The sequence below is a fragment of the Olea europaea genome, chromosome 17 (genome assembly GCF_002742605.1).
Source record: "Olea europaea var. sylvestris chromosome 17, O_europaea_v1, whole genome shotgun sequence".
Classification (NCBI taxonomy): domain Eukaryota; kingdom Viridiplantae; phylum Streptophyta; class Magnoliopsida; order Lamiales; family Oleaceae; genus Olea; species Olea europaea.
Genome location: NC_036253.1, coordinates 5,231,236 through 5,250,996, shown reverse-complemented (window position 1 = coordinate 5,250,996; position 19,761 = coordinate 5,231,236). Strand labels below are relative to the sequence as shown.

Here is a 19,761-nt window from a genome sequence, read left to right as displayed (position 1 = left end):
CAAATCTCGGGCCAGCGCGTGGGTCCCGCTTTCCCTACTGTGCTGCATAATTCTCTACCCATGTGACCTCACACACTGCAAAGCATATATTACACACAAAGTAAGCGCGCATATATACGTAAAATGTCTTCGCCACCGCCGGGATCAGCGCCACCACCAACGTCACCGCCAGTGCCTCCAACAAGCAATGCCTCTCCACCACCTGCAGCTGCAGCTTCACCCCCACCACCAACAACAACTTCTCCTCCACCTGCAAGTCCAACACCACCAGCCTCCTCTCCGCCACCGTCGTCCTCGCCTTCACCGCCACAAACTCCTCCTTCAAACCCACCTCCGTCAACCTCCCCACCATCACCACCATCCCCCACTAGACCAATTACCACCCCGCCGTCTGGTTCTACACCCCCACCTCCTTCACCACCTTCCGGCAGGAATCCACCTCCCGTTCCCCCTGGTAGGAACCCACCGCCGGAACAGACGCGTACAGCCAGATCTCCGCCATCAACATCGTCATCGAATGATAATTCAGATGGGATATCAACGGGATCGGTAGTGGGCATAGTCATAGGGGGTGTTATTATACTTGTAATTCTGTCTATACTTTTTATATGTTGCAAGAGAAAGAAGAGAAGAATGCATTACTATCCGCCACCGCCACCGCCTGAGCCTAAAGGTGAGAATTGCTTAAGTTTTCAGTTGAAAAGATTTGACTTTTTATATAGTTGAGACTCAAGTTCCATCTTAAAAGGTTGGCCATTAACATATATTGCTTTAAAATCTTGATTTTGAGTTTAGTATATTGTTTGTGTAATTCATTTGATCTTTCGAACTGTGTTTATAGTAGATGAATTGTTGGTACTTCCACGTTTTAATATATAGTTTAGGGATGCAATTATTTTGTATGCAAATTTAATCTAATTTTAAGGATACATTCTGGGAATATTATCAATTAAGAAATTGATCTTCGGGAGTTGTTGGTTTCTCGGGTGTAAAATGGAGTCTGGTTTTAGAAAAAGTATAATTATGTATGAATTTTTTCCACATACGTATGCTTAACTTTCATATATTTGGGCTGTGTAAGCATATTGTTGCAAGATGTCATTTTCTATAGATATCTCAGCGGTGAGGGGAGAAACTGTAATATGAAGAAGATGCAGAACTGAGTCATGAGATTGAATAAGAAATATTGCTAGAAGTTGCAAAAATAATTTGCAAATGCCAATAATGCTGAAGAAGCTTACTTTTGATGTACCCTGTATTTTTCAAACTCTCAATACCCCATTTTTATCAATGTCCATGGCTGATCTCCATATCTTTGTCAAATCGGAGTCTGGGTACTTATTTTTGGATTTTTTTTTTTTTTTTTTAATTTTTTGGTCTTTGCCAGCTGACCCATATGGCGGCCCAGGATACCATTGGCAGCTTAATGCTCCACCACCTGGGAATCATGGTTTCACTGTACCACCGAAACCTTCTCAACCACCCACTGGTACTTCACGACCTCCGCTCTCACCACTACAAGCCCCTTCACTCGAAAGGCCGCCTCCTTACAACAACAGTAGTGGAGGTTCTGGTTCTAGTTATTCTGGACCTGAAAATCCACTTCCACCACAATCAACTGGCATGGCCTTGGGGTTCTCGCAAAACACATTTACATATGAAGAGTTGGCGAGAGCAACCGAGGGCTTCTCGAATTCGAATCTTCTTGGACAAGGTGGTTTTGGTTATGTGCATAGGGGGGTTCTCCAAAATGGGAAAGAGGTCGCAGTTAAGCAGCTAAAAGCTGGGAGTGGACAAGGGGAACGTGAATTTCAAGCCGAGGTTGAGATAATAAGCAGAGTGCATCACAAACATCTCGTTTCATTAGTCGGATACTGCATCACTGGGACTCAGAGAATGCTTGTTTATGAGTTTGTTCCGAATAACACCTTGGAATTTCACTTGCATGGTATGTATCCACTGATACACATTATTGATTTTTCTATTGAATCATAATAATTCAAAGGAGATTTTATGCTTGTTATTGCTTATCTGTATTACTTGCATATTAAATTTAAGCAACCACATTTATTGATTTTTATTTATTATTATTATTTTTTTGAATTGAAATAACTGACAGTGTGAAAAGAGACTTATACTTGTTTCTTTTCTACTTCTTATCTCTTGTCAAACCTGTCAAATGTAGCTATGTTCTTATTTCTCCTCATTTTGTTGGGGCCCTTTTTTTGCTTTATTTTATGTTCGATACTGTTACACAATTGAAATTCAGAATTTCACCACACATCTACTCTTAAATGATCTGTAAATGGTATATTCCCCAAATTTATCAGTAGAGTGTGACTTTTCATCTGATAACTAGTAGTTTAATGCATTTCAGGAAAGGGAAGACCTACTATGGATTGGTCAACAAGATTGAAAATTTCTTTGGGGACTGCAAAAGGATTGGCATATCTGCACGAAGATTGTAAGTTTAATTGGTGGGCACATGTTTATATAAAACTGGGAAATATTTATATTTAGCGCCCTTCAATATATTTGATTCTGAATGGGGTGTTTTCTGCTCTTAGGTTATCCAAAGATTATTCATCGGGATATCAAGGCAGCTAATATTCTTCTAGATTTCAACTTTGAAGCAAAGGTACTATCTTTTATAGTCATGATAGGAGAATAGTTACTGCCCGTCCTTACAGATGGCTGCACGTTAGTTCTCTTTTGTCATTCTTAGTTAGGGAATGATCTCATAAGTCATAACTCATCTGGAAATGAGCAGTAGGATTTAGAAACTCTATTTTCCTCATGAAATAGGTCTATTTAGATTTTCCCTGACTACAATGAAATTAGCAACTCAACTTAACTTGAACATGCAAATAATTGATGTAGAGGAGATCGATAAATTTATCTATTTTATTATGCTTACTTATTGATGAACATCATTTATTGTCTCAGGTTGCAGATTTCGGTCTTGCAAAGATTACTTCTGATGTTAATACTCATGTCTCCACTCGAGTGATGGGAACTTTTGGGTAAGACTGATTCTTTTGTGTTAGCTGTTGCTGATTATGATGTTTGAGGTGATTATTTGTCAAGAATGCTGACTTTTATTATTATTATTATTTATTTATTTATTTTCATTTAACCTCTGCCCTCTCACCCTGGTTGGGGAACATGATCACTGCTACTTCTGTTTGCACTGCACTTCCTTTATATGTATTTTCCAACACTTTTTAGTTGGTCAGGTTTTGAACTTTTCTTTCTTAAAGATGTGTTCTAATACCACCTTGGGATAATTTTCTATACCAAGCTGCATAGTAAACTGTATTTTGTTTTCCACTCCGCATATAAGGAGGAGTTGAAGTTTGGGTCCAATTGTGTACATAAATATGTAAAGCTGCTGGATTCTAGTTATAGTTTCGCGTTTTACAACTAACACATTTCTTCCTATTAAGAATCAAGCTTTAGTATTACTATATATTGACATTTCATTATTTCTAGTTATATGGCCCCAGAATATGCTTCCTCTGGAAAACTTACCGATAAATCCGATGTCTTCTCCTTTGGGGTCATGCTTCTGGAATTGATTACCGGACGTCGGCCTGTTGATAGTAATCAATCTTTCATGGATGATAGCTTGGTAGACTGGGTGAGTTACTCGAATTTAACATAGTTCCCAAATCATCGGTTTTTCCCTATCCTTTCTGTTAGCATTGGGGATTTGAGCATCAGAGCACAAGATGTTAACTCGAAACTCTTAATTGTGATAGGCAAGGCCCTTGCTCACACAGGCTTTGGAAGATGAAAAGTTTGATGCCCTTGTTGACCCACGATTACAGAAGGACTACAACCCTAATGAAATGGCTCGCATGGTTGCTTGTGCTGCTGCTTGTGTCCGTCATTCGGCAAGGCGCCGACCAAGAATGAGTCAGGTAATTTGATTGCCTTCCTTTTGCAGTCATCAAGCTCCACACCAGATATTTATATTTATATGGTCTGCAAATTGAATCCGACATTAACATTCCAATCCTTAGTAAGTTTTTTCTTAAGATTATCGAGTACTTTCCAATCATCGCAAAAAACATGCTAAATATGTTTTAGCAGAGACTTCATAGATCAACAATGCTTTGAAATAATCGAACTGATTGAGCATTGCTCAATGTATTCGTAATCATGAATAATGGCATGGACAAGCTCTGTTTGAGTTAGGATTATCTATGGATAAATATTCAAGAAGTACTTGAACTTTAGTTGTGCCATAGCTATGTTCTAAAACACATATCTAAGCAGGTTGTCAGGGCCTTAGAAGGAAATGTATCTCTGTCTGATCTCAACGAGGGAGTTAGGCCTGGACAAAGCTCGATGTACAGTTCTCATGGAAGTTCTGACTATGATACCATGCAATACAACGAGGACATGAAAAAGTTCAGGAAATTGGCGTTTGCAAGTCAGGAGTATGGCAGTACGGGTCACTACAGCAATCCAACCAGTGAATATGGCTTAAATCCATCTGTCTCAAGTAGCGAAGGCCAACAAACTAGGGAAATGGAGATGAGAAGGATAAAAAATGATAGTAACGGTTTCAGTGATGGTACTTGACAGCAAGCAATTGAAGTAGAGAGGTGTTTTGCTAGAGTTAGTTGCATACGTGTTTTTTCCTCATAATTCTTCTTTAACGAAATATGTTTCTTCCACCCTATTGTATTTTCTATGGCTCATTGTTACAAATATTGAAGTATTTTATACAATCTTCATCATTAACCTTGGTTATTGCTCAGAGCGGTTAAGGCTTGTGCATTAATGATACGTTTGGTAGGGATACTATAAAAGAAAGAAGTTACAAATTTTATTCCTTGTACTGTTTAGTCTTTCTATCATTCTTGTATCAAATGTATGCCTAATTTCTTCAGCGTTTATCTGTTTGGGGATGACAAGAGTCCTGCAATCTGTGTATGGATGTGTTTTTGTTTAGATTAGTGGAAAACCTTCACACCTGACTTCTTGCTACTTTTGACTTGTTCATGTTGTTTTCCAGCAACTGTTGTATATATCAATACATATTTGGAAATAAACTAAAATCTTGTCATGCCTATAATGCTGTCCAGTTGTTTCTAAAAGCCGCAAGCCAAACATGTCATAACTGATTATGGTTTGATGAGTTGAGTTCTGACGTCCCATTTTGTTAAAATTGTAGTCGACTAATTGCTTTCAGATAGTCAACAGGTAAGCACGATATTAATACATCCTGACAATTCTTTAAGTAAGAATGTTGAGACGGTAAACTTTCAAATTTGGGGCACTCTTGAAAACTTTGTTAATTATTGCACCTCGAGATGTTCTCATTATACAATAAAACTCCATTAGCACCAAATATTTTCTTGAGTATGGATAATTTTATATAATCCATTTTATTTAGTGTCCTATTTTAAGGTTAATTAAGTCGAGTGGACATGTAACTCAATACGAATGAACATAAATGACTCCCTTTCCACTGTTGACTGTCCACGTCCAAGGATCAAGAAACATTTCAAATTTCTCTACTTCTAGTCGGTCGGCCAAAATCCACTGGGTAGCATTAGAGGAAGACTAACATATGACCATATATAAAGCCTTTATTTAATTTCGCCCTATTTAAAAATACTCGTTAAAGAAAATTATATAGGCCTCGTTTGGGAGTGATTTTTCATTTTCAAATAATTGATTTTTTTAACCGCTGTTTTCCTATTTCAGCCGTAATTTTTGACTTCTTTTCTCACAGATAACCCCCAATTTTTTTCTGATAGTCAAAAAATCAATTCTCAAAATCATTACAAAACAGACCCATGGTCAACCCACAGACATGTCACATTTTCTTTCCTAAGAACACTAACCTACATGAGAAGGTACCTAAAGATATTTCGAAAAGTACTATTTTTCACATTAGCTTATAAGTACAACCAAACATGGTCTATTTTAACAGATCAGCAGGCCCCGCACTGCCCATTATTCCCACCGGCACCGCCACCACACATACTGTTTTAACGGTGTACTGTAGGGACGTCCACCGTCCTATTCAACTGCCATTTCCATTTCAACCAGATGATGACTCTGGGGCTCCTCCCTTCTTTGAAGAACCCTAATTTCCCCCGTGTTCACTGCTTCACACCCACCAGTAATTTCAATCTTTCACCAAAGACCCTCCAATTCAGCCACACTCATTTCAAATCTTTCTTCGAGGGCCCCAAGTTCCTGTCTTTCAACCACTCAGAAAGTAAACATGCTCACTTTCAGACCCGTCGTTCTGATAGATTAGAAGACTCCAATAAAGAGACCGTAAAAGCAGTTTTGGACCCGGAGGAAGGGGATGTCGGTGGCGGAGGCGATGGTGGTGATGGAGATGATAGGAATGTGGAGAAGAGTAGTGGGTTATTGCCAGAATGGCTGAATTTCACTTCAGATGACGCCAAGACAGTTTTCGCAGCATTGGCCATATCGCTGGCCTTTAGGTCTTTTGTAGCTGAGCCTAGATATATTCCTTCGTTGTCTATGTATCCCACGTTTGATGTTGGAGATAGGATTGTAGCTGAAAAGGTAATTATTTTCTTATTTTGGTGATAGATTTTGGGACTTAACTGCTAAATATTAGGCCAAGTTTTGATATATTAAGGTATTATTCTTCCATCTTGGAGTTGAAAATATGATCTTGGAGATAATACATTTATTATTGGGTAATGATAACTAATCCAAGGGATTGTAAGGAACCCACAAGTAGACTGAGGTTCAAGGGTTTCCTCATTGAAAAAAGGTCGAAGTAAATGCATCAACAAAATGGGTGCCTTCGAATTTATATCCCAAACTAGGAGCTGAAGGTCATCACTCATGGAATTGTTCTAGCCAGTCGAAATTTCGAAACTTACCATAATATGCCGTTTCAACCAGTTCTGAAAAGCTATACACTGCTCCATGCGTCATGAGCTAGAACTGGTCTAGCTACTAATTTTAAATCTACTAACTATTTCTTCTTTATGTTATGATAAACTATGCATAACATCTCAGTTGTCTGCTGCAATCAGTATGATGCTAAATGCTTAAACTCTTACTTCTGAAAGTGTATGTTGATGTCCTCCCCTTGTTTAAAATTCTACTGATCAAACTACTATAATGTCCGTAGTCCACCAAAAGCTTTGGTAACTGATTCCATCGTTTTTAATTTTAAATGTACAGGTCTCCTATTATTTCAGGAAGCCCTGTCCCAATGATATTGTGATCTTCAAAAGCCCACCAGTTCTTCAGGAAGTTGGATACACAGATGAAGATGTATTTATTAAACGGATTGTTGCCAAAGAAGGTGATATTGTGGAGGTGAGATTTAAGACATTTTCCGTCCTGTTTGTGCTCTATTATCGATAAAAATTGTCATCCTGGATCCATTTGTATGTCATGTACAATTTGTATCATCCATAAGCTTGTTCCTCTACCATTAAATATATTATAGGAAAAGGACTATCTTATAGGTTTGATGAGTTATGGTATATGTTGCTATGATTTTGCATGCTTTCTTAAGTGGCTGGTGCTGGATACAATTATTGGTATATATTGAACTTGGAGTAATATACACCACTCTTGTAATTCCATTACCCTGATTGATCAAGAATGAAATGGGACAACAGGATTAGTAATTTGTATGATCCGATTCTCTGGAATTGACTGAAATAAAAAAGTAAACAAAAACAGTGCATTGGTAACAAACACAGAATCTCCATTTGCTTAGATACCTGAAATTTTCTACCCTAACGTCAAAAAGATACATGCTTTTTCATCTTTTTGGAAACATTTATGAATTGGTTTCATCATTCTTCAAGCTGAACCTATCAATTCTAATTGATGCCTAATGCCGTTCAGATGTTCATCAACACCCTTGGGTCATTTTTCTTAAACCTATATACATAGTTAAGATAACTTCTGTAATAAAATTAATCCACATGGTTTTATATTTGCTTTGAAGGGAGTTTATCGTGCACTTGGTCTGCCACCATCATATGAGAAACTCTCTCTCTAGCAACATCACCGTAATATTACATCAAAAGCTATTATCTTCAATTTATTTCTGTTCTTCAAATCATGAATGCAAAAATATTCTTAGATATCTACTGATTCATGCTCTTAAGTTCTTTGATTTTCTTTTCGTCGTTTGTGATTTTTGCTTTTTCTCCTAGCTATCTATAAGAATCTTGCAATTAGATATGAAATACCTGTTGTTCTTGTGTTTTTTCTTTCTAGTTCAGGTTCACGATGGAAAACTGATTGTAAACGGGGTAGTCAGGAATGAAGATTACGTTCTTGAAGTCCCCAAGTATGAAATGAATCAAATTGTAAGTTCAGATTATTGTACACTTTATTGAGCTCGTCTTTTTCCCTCATGTGTGTTAAGATCAGGATAAAAACTCGAGATGATCTATAATCTATTAATGGCAATTAATTGATTGAATTTTATGAGTATGACTTCAAAATCTGTTGAAGCCTTGCATGGTACTCCGACCACCATAACTAGATTGAAAAATGGAATTGTTCGTAAATCACATAACATCTGGCTTTGTGTTTTGGTGCAGCGTGTACCAGAGAAATCTGTTTTTGTGATGGGTGATAATCGAAATAACAGCTATGACTCTCATGTCTGGTAATATTTCTTGACAGTTGAAAAAATTTAAGGTATCACCTGAAGATGATTTACACTTTCTTATGTATGAAATCTGTCCTTTGATTAGGGGTCCCCTTCCTTCAAAGAATATAATAGGGAGATCCGTGTTCCGCTATTGGCCTCCGACCAGAGTTGGCGGTACAATTCTTCCAGATGGCTGCAATATTGATAAACAGGAGAGTAGTTTAGCTTCTCAATGATTACCGCCATCACTGTTGATTCAGTTGGAAAATTGGAATCGCATTCTTTCAGATTGCTGCACCAACGACAATAGGAGAGTAGGTTTAGCTTCAGGGTGATACCTTGGTCGCTGCGGATCCAGTTGGAGAACTGATAGTGCAGCTCTTATTTTTCACTCTGCTCTGAAACTCACATCCAAGTGTTTAGTTGGAAAATCAAATGAGCAGTTTTGATTTTTCACTCTCATTTTTAAGCGTCAATTTAATGTGAGCTGTTGTAAGAAGATTTTAAATGAAGTCTCTTATGGATAATGAACTTCAATTTAACGTATGGCATATTGCATTTTTTGCTTGTTGCAGACTTTATCTGAATGAAAAGATTCTATGCTTGGGAAATACAGCTTCCGTCCTATCTTTTGTTTCTTTTTGACAAACATTTACCACATCCTTCCTTACATCTTCAAGTTATTCAGAAACGCTAAACGCAATTTGAAGCACTTTAGATCTAAACACATTAAGGGTTGGAAACAGAAACACTAAACACACGTCGAAGCACTTTAGATTGTTGGAAAATCTCACGATTGGAGACAGAAACACTACACACAATTGAAGCACAAATACAAGAACCTGAACCAAAAACACAAAAACTGGAGGATATTAAGAAAATCTGAAAATGGAGGTTGAAAAAATGCTAAAGCAACGTCACAAGGACACACTTCATTGACATTATAAAAAGATCCCCTTGGCACTTCGATTGACAGGCAAAGTTGGGCTCACCTCCCGAACAACAGGATTCTCCCTGACCTTCATGGCAATCCTCAACCTCTTTTAAATTAAAATGTTACCTAAACTTGGCTAGAGTTTTAGGTGTTCGCCATTAGAGAAGAAAGCCAAATGATATGCTATACTATTCACCAATAAAGAACACAACAAACTCCCAACTTTGCTTGAGACTGTCGCGTCAAGGGTTCGAATCTTGAAATATAGATTTGTCTCTTGGGTAAGTGCAAGTGTACACGAAGCTTTCCACCCTGTACCCTTGGAAGCATAACCTGCGATTTACCTCCCTCACGATACTCCAAGGTAGGGGCGGTAGGGGACCCTTAAGGTTGGAGTTCAACCTTTTTTTTTTTAACACAACAAACTCAGCATATTCTATTGACAGTTACTGCAGGGAACAAAGTAGATAAAAGTGCATAGAATAATAGTAAAAAGTAATAAACAGGCTGACAATAAAGAAAGAAACGTTGAAAGGGTAACAAAAGAGTTCATTGCAGTAAGCTGCAAAAATATCAGTACTTAGCCTCGGTACTGTCTTTAGTATAGAAATCTCCGTAGTGGTTGCACCAAGACTACACGAACAATCGGCTACAATAGAGATGATGGAAATCGCTCATTGCACTTCCAAAGCCACATCAATAACTGTGTTCATTTTAATACCATAATCACCAATGGTTAGTTGACTTTCTAATGCCTTGCCGTTCACGATTAGTTCTCTCACAGGCTTGTCCATCGTTTGCTGAATTTTCTTCTTCAAGTCATTAATGGTAGTAGAATCTTGTATAGCGCCTGCAATAGATAGTTTAGTCCGGCGGATTAAGGTTGATGGCCAGAAAACCAAATGGAGGGTGCAGTCACTCTGAATATTGTAGCTACCCAGATCTCGATCATCCTCTAGACGTTTCCCCTCAAACATGAGCTGGAAATAAGTTGGCACTTTTATTTTTTGAAAGATCCTGCTCTTCAGAGATTTAATGATGTCCTGTTGATGCACATCAAAAGTTATAGTTTTGCCACACGAGCTCTTGATAAATATTGGATAAGAAAGAGGCAACATTTCTAAAACTGATTCTTCTCTGATGTTCAAAGAAGAGAGAGTCTTTGAATCCACCAGTTGCTTTCCAGCATAAGTTAGTACCATATCATTAAGAGACAAACCAACCATGCTCTCAAGTATTGTTTTGACGTCGCAAATTGTGTGCAAGAGCTTAACTTCTGGCTTCAGAATCTCTCCAGTTCGCATTTTTACAGAAATTAGCAACTTGTCTTTTGGATTCAACAACATATGAAGGGTTGAACCGCCCGGAATGTTGAGACATTCTACAGTCTGATTATCATCAAGCGGCTTTCCAGCAGAAATCAGTGTGTACCGATCTGAAAAGACGCCTTCTTTCTCCCTGATCTGAGTTTTGATGTTCTGGATGGTATCGCTAGGCTTCACTTCAACAGTAATTGTTTTCTTAGCAGTCGGCATTTTGATGAACAGATTGATAGGTACTGAATTATGGACAAAAACTTGGACAGTCGAATTTTTATCAATTCCACAATCTACCAGTCTCTGGGCATCCTTGAGACGGTAACCTTTAAAAAAGAGCTCCTGCAGACATTCGGATATACCTTCCTTCTCACATAACATCGCTTTCACATTTCTAATGGTCTCTGACCTCTTTATATTTAAACAAACTTTCTTATTGACCTCTAAGCATACATTTATCTGCAAGATATTCAGAATTGAAACGAAGAGCTTTCAAATATCAAGAATGGTATAGCTACTCAGGTGCTCGAGACCTTATATACACAAAACTACGACCATAAGCACCTCAAGGTAACTGCATTTCATAAACTACTCAAGTCGTTGTACATAAAAGTTAAGACAATGTTACACATACAGAATTTTTATACCAAATCTTTTACCTACTATTCACAACAGGGGTGGGAACCACATGTCAGCATTTTTAAATTCACACTGGGCCCACCATATATTGTGAGAGGTTGTAAAACATTCGGTAAGGGATTGGGCGTACAAATATCTTTTTCCTAAAAGTTAATGGCTGAAAAGTTAAACGGAACATTCATCCGCAAAATAAATATAATCATCTATACCTTTATAAGGTTAAAATTTTATTTCCTTCTTGCTTCAAGAATAAAAAAGGGGCCTAAAACAAAGTAGGTAACATGCATGTTTTAGATACTTGCACGCATTTTCAGTAACCAGAGGCCGATGGGTTCAATTCAATTATGATAGAACTGATTGCTTCTTATTTTAGATTCTGACTTTTTCTGAACGCTTAAAAAAAAAGGATTTTACTCTATCTAGGATTGCAATATGAATTATAAGTAAATATGTTTTCACTTTCTATACAGAGTGACATTAATATACAGCTGATATTGAATTCAGCCACCACATCCATATATCTACTGTATTCTATCCACGGCCGCTTGATTCTGATCCCATTTCAGTGTAATTAGACATAATAAGAATGGAATCACTTAGGATTTGAACATAAGACATCTATGCATAGTTATATACAGAAATGATCCAATGCCCATGGTGGACATGAGTTATAATGCCCACCATGGGCATGGCAACATCCTGTGTTGCCACACCCACGGTGAGCATTATAACCCATGGCCAAGATCAAGTCCGATCTTTCACTATATATCACTTCATTAAGTGCAGATAACATTAGGGATCAGCCAAATTCCGTAGCATCCCAAGAACCAAACCAGGGGATTCCATTTTTTATTTATTATTATTATTTTTATATGTAAAATGAAGACCTTACGGCTAACAGTTTACCAATAATTTTTTAAAATTTTAATCATCGTCTTCTTGATTCATGAAACCAGCCACGCCTAATTTCTAAATAGATTAATTCAAAAATTAATTCTTCCCCAAAAAAAAGGGGCTCAAACAAGGGCTAAATTTTCTTTGAAGTTTCCCATAAATGCAAAATTGAAGATTTCACGAGAATCAACAGTCATTTTTAAATTTCCCCTTGAAAAATGAAATGAAAAAGATTAATGAAGAACGGTTTTAACCTCGAGGGTTTTGTGCAATAGAAGGCAAAGATGAAAAATAATTCAACAAATAGTTTACATCATGACATACAAAGAGAAGATTTTAAACTAGAGAAATTACCACCTCTTCTTCTCGCTGTGATGATCGCTTAAAACTGCTTGCTTCCATGGAGAATTCTTCTGATTTTTGAAAGCAAGAAACAATGAACGATTGAATTTTTCCACGGGATCCCTAGTACAGATGATTTAACCTATAGGGAGTGTTAAATGGGCCACTCAAGCATCAAGTTCAGCTTGACCCATTATGCGAATCATCGAAATGTGGCTTTGCTTACCTCGCGAACGAGCTCTTTGATGGACGAGCCAATTATTTATTTCTAATTTGGCCAAAAACCTGAGTGGCTCGTGAGCTACTGCGGCTAACTCACGTGTTTTGCTGTTCGGCTTGTGCTTGTAGCTTGCTTCGGGCACGAGCTGAGCCAACAACCTGCTTGCGGCCCACCCCACTTCTTGCCCCCAAATTTAACTCTTGAAAATTAGGACGAGCTTTTACATGATCTTTAACCTTTAAGAGAGAGATTTTAAATCTAAATATAACTAAGCCCCTGTTTGATCCTCATTAAATTAAATTATATTACATTTCATTTTTCTCTCTCCTATTTTCAACCACACAATTTTTCATAAAATGATATAACACGTAAATCAAAAACTTTTTCTTTTTTTTAACCACTCATTTTTCTTAAAAAATACTATTCCCTCCATTTTCATTTTCAGGTAACGGGGGTCAAACAGGGGCTAAATCTATAATTTGGATCTTGACGTGACCAAATTTGTCAATGTTAAGGTTAATATTTATGCATTTTTTATGTGACTTAAAGAGAAAATCATCGTACTGCTTAGCCTCTATTTGTTTTCCATTTTTTTTATTAAAATGAAAAATATGATCGTTATCCCTTATATCAAGCCATCAAATTTAAATCTCTATTTCTTGTATGGGGTCATAACGGCTATATTTTTTATTCTCATTTTTACAAAAATGAGAAACAAACTCCCTCTTAATATTTTTCTCCGAATCAATTGAAAGTCAAGTTGTTGGAAGAATTTTGTGAATAGTGACGCCGAAATAAGTATAATGATGGTGACAAAGCCGAGGCAAGAGTTGGACTCTTTGTCCTTAAGTCGAATTTGCCCCGCAACGGTGCCTACGGATTTCGGCAATCGACTCCCAAGATACAACGGCTACACTTGTGTTTGTAGCACTCCAAAACACAAGTACAACGAACCCAATGTAGGCTTACGTACTCCACAGATGAAATGAAAGAAAATCAAAATAAATGAAATGATTTTGATTTTGGATAGAAGAGAGGATGAGAGACGTTTTTGCATATCAAACTGTGAGGAATAGGACACCCAAAGGGTCCTATTTATAGACCATGAAGGGGTGTGGACGAAATGGTTGAGACCAAACCATGCACCATTTCCAAACAATGCACCTTTATGAAAAGGTGTCTATTCACTAATGGTTGAGGTCTTTTTCGTAATTTCTCATTCATCCGATATTGGTTTTCGAAATGCCAAATATACCCTTCAATACATGCAGAGAAATCAAAATTCTCTTTCGGGGGCGTTGCCCCCGACCCCCCACGAGGGGCGCTGCCCCCTCGACCCTCGCGACCTGACCGGGCAGGTCGATCCCCGTTTGTGCGCGGCGAAGTGGCAAACAATTTTGCCTAAACGGATTGAGTCGAGCTTTTGAGTATTTGGCCGAATTCGATACGAACTTTAATCGATTTTCAATTCTCAATTTATTTAACCAATATCCAACACAAGTGAGATTTTAATTTTTATATTAATGATTTCGATCACGTAAAGACTCAAATTTACACATTTAAATATGTTAAGAATCCAAAACCGCTCACTTTTTAATATTGGGACCAATGACCACACTACGTAAAAAGGTTGGGACATGACCCTAATTTTTTTCATTTCATTGAAGGTCATTAAACTTTTTGTAAAATCTCAATTGAGTCAATAAACTTCAATTGTCTCGATTAGAACATGGATCTTCAATTTAGACGTACATTTCACTACTATGTCACAACTTGTCACCTATCTTATCCCCAAATCGATGAAAATTGCTTAATTGAAGAACACCATAACTCATCGTCTACATAAATCCTACATGATACTCTACTAACCAAATTGATAAAATGAAAGTTATGACAATACTTCTATAGTAAAATCCTAAAAGATGTGATTTTATTTTTTTATTTTTTTTTTGTGTGACATAGTGAAGTGATAAATTGGCATGCTGTGTATTGATTAAGTAGAAGATTTATTGCGATATGATTGAGAATGAAATCATTTTCATCAATTTGAGAAGATGGTAGATAATGAAAGATTTACCTAAAAAGATATCGACAATAATTTTGGGTTAAATGATATGTAAAATTAAATTACTCATTTAATTTCATTTATCATTTAATGTCACATTAACTCCATCTAGGCCAGGGTTGCAATTCCAATGGAGTTAAATAGCATTACTCCTTTATATTATTAAGTTTTTTTGCCATTTTGAGTTTGATTATTTCAATTTATTGGATATTCTCAACATAAAATTTTATAAATTTTCTTAAGAATTTTATTATAAGTTCTTTATCATAAATTTAATGGATTTGGTAACAATCTAATTAATTCTACAAAAAATATAACTTTGCTATTTAAAATAACAAATTTTATCAATCTAAACCATCAAACAAATAATAATCAACAAATTAAAAATAAGTTTAATTTGACAATTTTAAATAAAAAATTGAAATTGTAATCTACAAAGTCAAGCATATAAATATCACCAAAATCAATTCAATCTAAAATTTAAAATCTTTTTTATTATAGTGTCAAGTACTATGTACTAATAATGTACTAAACATTTTATGATGAAAGATATGTTAATAGAATTTTAAAAGCTGAATGGACTTATTAATTTTTTTTTATTCTTAAATGTCAAGAATAAAAATTCAATTTCAAATTCTAAATAAAACGAAAATCCAATTCGACCTTTTTATTTCTCTCCCATGAGAATGACAATTGAAAACGAGATATTTTATTACTATTTATTTATTTTTATTTTTATTAATTTCTTTTGTTTTTGTTCAGACTTTGACTTTATATTTACGGGCTTGATACACATGGAAATTTAAAATGAGGAAATTACGGGTATTTGAAGATCCCAGTTAGATTCCAAAATTGTTTATGCAAATCTCAAGTTTCAACTTAATTTTTATATATTTAAATATTAAATTAAAACACAGTAGAAGCCGATTCCAACTCCTGAATAGCAAACCCTATATCTCTCTCCCTTGTACCTCCCTCTCTCCATTCCATTTTTATCTCTTCCTACCCACATCCTCTCTATTCTAGCTGGTTGATCGGCGCCTTGCAGTGACGCCACTGGGGAAGGTAGAGCTCCTTTTGAGCGGCTGCGCGAAAGGTGGTGCCCACAGCGACTTCTCGCAAGAAGAGCACCGATAATAATTTTCTGGTGCGCTCGGCGGCCTTTTGCGCGGAGAGTATGGAATAGTTCTGGTGGTGCAGTGGCGCGCTATGATGGCGTCCTAGTTTTGTGATTGCATTGGTAGTGGAGGTGTGCGATTTTGTGGAGGGAACGAAGATCTCAGTGCGGTGCTGTGCGTGATGGCTGTAGCGGCTTGGTGATGGCACAGATCGAGGCTGTAGTGATTTTTATGGTTTTTATGGTTTTAGGATTATTGTTGTGGTTGCGGTGGTAGCGACGGTCATTGGCGCAGGTGGTGGAGGTGGCCGATCTGTGGTGTATTTGTGCTAACTTGTGTGTTTAGTGTGTATGGAAGCCGATTATGTGTGGTGGTGGTAGAGATGGCGAGGTGGGGGTGGTGCAGGTGGGGGTTCGTTGGGGGTAGTGATGGTACTCACCACCGCTGGTGCGCTGCTCTGATTTTGGGTCTGGATATGATTTTCTTTTTTTGTTTAGCGGTGGTTGTGGCAGTGGTGCAGTGGTTTGTGGTTCTGGCAACAAACGGTGGTTGTTCTGGTGACGACGCTGGTGGTTCGTCGACGATGGTTGTGGGAGTGGTGAGGTGAGGTGGTAATCACAAGTGTTGGTGGCGACTTGTTGGTGATGGCGATGGTGTTGTGGTTGTGGCGGTGGTGACGAGTAAGGGTAACAAGTGGCGGTGGTGGCAATGGAGTTGGTGGTGGTATGTGACTGACTATTTGACCAGTGACCAATTGGTGGTGGTGTCGGGAATCGAGATAGAATGTTGGATGTTTGTGACCAATTATTTGGTCTTGTCTGCGACTGTGACCGTAAATTGTGACATTAAAATTTGATCATTTGTCATTAAAAAGTTATCCGTGACCATCAAATATGAAAATATGCGATCTGTGACCTATAGTTTTTTGAATTTGTGACCAATGTTGTGAGTTGTGACCTACAAAATGTTTTATTTGTGACCAATGAAATAATTTGTTACTTGTAAATTTATTATTTGTGACATCGAAATAATCTGTGACTCATAAAATTTTTGATTTCTGACCTCGAAATAATCTGCAACCAATTAATTCGATAATATGTGACAAATAAGTAAATTTGTAATCAATAATTATAAATATGTGATCATTAACCGTAAAACTGTGACTTTATTATATTTAATTAATAAATATTTTTAATTAACTATTCAGAAACCTGAATTTTGAATTTTTAAATTTGCACTTGATTTGTGAATTGATGTAAATAATACACCTAGTATATGAATTTTTCCCATTTAAAAGGCCATGATAGAGTTTTTAATTAGTTAATTATGTATCGTTTTAAATTTGAAATTCATCAAAATTTATTCAAATCTTCCATTAATATAATTCTTACAAACGCGCTAATTTTATATAACAATTAGATTTTAACAAAATCTATTAAAATCCGATATGAGGATCCAAATTTTATTTAAATCTATTAAAATCTGAGATGACGACAACAAAATTTAAAATCTATTGAAATCTGAGTTGAAGAACCCATGGTGAGAGATAATAATTCCAAATGGAATAATAATTAAAATAAGTTGTTGCAATGGATAAATCAAATGACACACTCAATTGATTGCATTTTTTAATTTATAGCAACACTTTAATAAATGAATATTAGATAAATTAAAAACTTCACTTAAATGACAAGGTAAGATATTGTATATTTGTTTATGCACATTATACAGATTAAGGTAAAACATTATGCATTTGATTATTATCGAACCGTTTCAACAATTGACACTTCCATTATAAATCGTCAAAAATGAAATTCAGATACATTATTTAGTTATGTTTATAAATTACGTTTCATCGAAAATAAACTTATGATTTCCGAATAATGACTTTGTAGCACTAATAATCGAAATGACCGAAAAAATAAATAATTGGTGTCGACAAACAAGATAAAAAGAACCACTAAACTAGTTCGATTTTCATTTTTTTCAAGTTTCTTAAGGGCCCGTTCGATATTGATTTTGAAAATTGGATTTTTGACCGATAGGAGAAAAGTAGGTGCCACATGTGAGTAAAAAGGTCAAAAGTACGACTGGAATAGTGAAATAACAAAAAAAAAATCAATTTTTTTGGTGAAAAATCACTTCCAAACAGACTCTAATATTTATCTAAACAAGAATACTATGGATAAATTTTCTTAAAAAAATTAAAAATAATATGATGCCATCTAATACCAGTCACTACATTTGATAATGAAGATGGATCGAAGAATCCACCATTACTATAATTGCAAAAAGAGTGTCACAAGGCTCATGAAAAAGTTACTAAATTCTAACTCATTAGTACACGATCCTTTTAACCTTAAACAACTAAATCTTTTAATACGTAAAACATAGCAAACTATATTTCCACAACTGCTACTTCCCCACATTGTACACTAGGACATCATGTGATTATAATCTAACACTTGAAAAATTAAAATAATTTAAATATTAATTGCAGATTAGATGCCGAAACAAGCGAATTGTGTGCTCATACCATTCATCGACTTAATCTGCAATACAGAAAGGTATAGAGAAATCCGACCAGCTGCATCTGATGTCTTCAATCTCAGCTTCTGTTAGATCTATTCCTATCCACTTGAATAGTTCTTGGATCCAAGGTAGAGAGTATTTGGGGCATTGACATGCCACCCGATACAACAATTTCTGTGAGCAAGGAACAAAGTAAAAAGTAGGCAGATGATATTTATATCAACTACTATATATAGTATCAGTTACACACAGAGAACAACATTAAGTGAAGAATCTTGATATAATATGTGGCTAGTGCGTGAAGGTGGAATTGTAGTGAACGCTTATTTGTTCGAAGGTAAAAAGTCATTAGGAGGAAAATAATTAAGGTACATCCTTTAAACGAAGAGAGTGTAATCATGGTAAGTAAAGAAGCGGAACTCTTACCAATTCCTTCCCGGACAGACAAGTTTGGTCTTATAACATCATTGGCATTGACCAAAAAGATGTCACCGATGTATAGATGGTTTGTTGGGACATACACACAGCATAGCTCTTCTGCCGCCGCATAATTCTGCAATGAGAGAGATATAAAGAATTCTAAATCGAAATCAAGATTATAATGCAGCCAGCAAGCAAATGTAAAGTCAGCCTCTTCTTTTACAGGTGAAAATGTTCTTGCATATTTGATTGGTCAATCCTGTTGTTACTTAAATGTCGTTTTACAAATAGGACATGCATGCTTGTTGCTTCGAGAGAAATGGAAAAGGAGTTAAATATTTAGAATTGTCCAAAAACTGATGCCAAAAAGTGGAATCTTCAAACCATTTTGAATACCACAAAAGCAAATATTCAAGGTCGTTTCTCCTAAAACAACATAAAAGATTTATTTACATGAAGATTCAGCATAAGACAATGAACCAGATAACAAAAATTTAGTGTGTAACAAAAACCAAATCAGCAATAGCATTATTTTAAGAAAAGGTTCAAACAGATTTTCTAATCGAGGAGATTATATAGAGCATGTCTGCTAAGCCTTAAAAGTTAATTTTTTTTTTTTTTTTTTTTTTTTAAAGGGGGGGATTTTCTT

The 19,761-nt window shown here is 36.2% G+C and overlaps 4 protein-coding genes across 5 annotated transcripts in view; 2 read left to right on the top strand and 2 right to left on the bottom strand.

Annotated features, from left to right (window-relative positions):
• Positions 1–85: 85 nt before the first annotated feature.
• Positions 86–4,900, top strand: LOC111366144 (proline-rich receptor-like protein kinase PERK1). Its single transcript, XM_022986829.1, has 8 exons — positions 86–673; positions 1,388–1,948; positions 2,378–2,464; positions 2,568–2,638; positions 2,947–3,023; positions 3,493–3,640; positions 3,762–3,923; positions 4,282–4,900. The coding sequence occupies exons 1-8, from the start codon at positions 124–126 to the stop codon at positions 4,588–4,590; spliced, it is 1,965 nt and encodes a 654-aa protein (XP_022842597.1). The 5' UTR covers positions 86–123; the 3' UTR covers positions 4,591–4,900.
• A 1,044-nt stretch (positions 4,901–5,944) lies between these two features.
• On the top strand, positions 5,945–9,243 carry LOC111366143 (chloroplast processing peptidase-like). Its single transcript, XM_022986828.1, has 5 exons — positions 5,945–6,561; positions 7,195–7,332; positions 8,256–8,342; positions 8,580–8,647; positions 8,736–9,243. Exons 1-5 carry the CDS (start codon positions 6,070–6,072, stop codon positions 8,866–8,868), a joined length of 918 nt encoding a protein of 305 aa, XP_022842596.1. The 5' UTR covers positions 5,945–6,069; the 3' UTR covers positions 8,869–9,243.
• Positions 9,244–10,020: 777 nt separating this feature from the next.
• On the bottom strand, positions 10,021–12,991 carry LOC111366142 (polyubiquitin-like). 2 transcript variants are annotated; one of them, XM_022986825.1, is made up of 2 exons: positions 12,770–12,991; positions 10,021–11,341 (listed from the first exon to the last, which is right to left on the bottom strand). In XM_022986825.1, the coding sequence occupies exons 1-2, from the start codon at positions 12,815–12,817 to the stop codon at positions 10,241–10,243; spliced, it is 1,149 nt and encodes a 382-aa protein (XP_022842593.1). In that variant the 5' UTR covers positions 12,818–12,991; the 3' UTR covers positions 10,021–10,240. The 2 variants fall into 2 exon arrangements, with proteins under 2 accessions (XP_022842593.1, XP_022842594.1); XM_022986826.1 differs by having other exon boundaries at positions 12,773–12,973.
• Positions 12,992–18,403: 5,412 nt separating this feature from the next.
• The window catches only part of LOC111365554, a 4,293-nt gene continuing 2,935 nt past the window's right edge, over positions 18,404–19,761 (bottom strand). Inside the window, exons 2-3 of the mRNA XM_022986112.1 lie at positions 19,119–19,328; positions 18,404–18,866 (exon numbers count right to left, since the gene is read on the bottom strand). Of these exons, the coding sequence (XP_022841880.1) occupies positions 18,769–18,866; positions 19,119–19,328 (308 nt within the window). The 3' untranslated portion in view covers positions 18,404–18,768. The remainder of the gene's footprint in view (positions 18,867–19,118; positions 19,329–19,761) is intronic.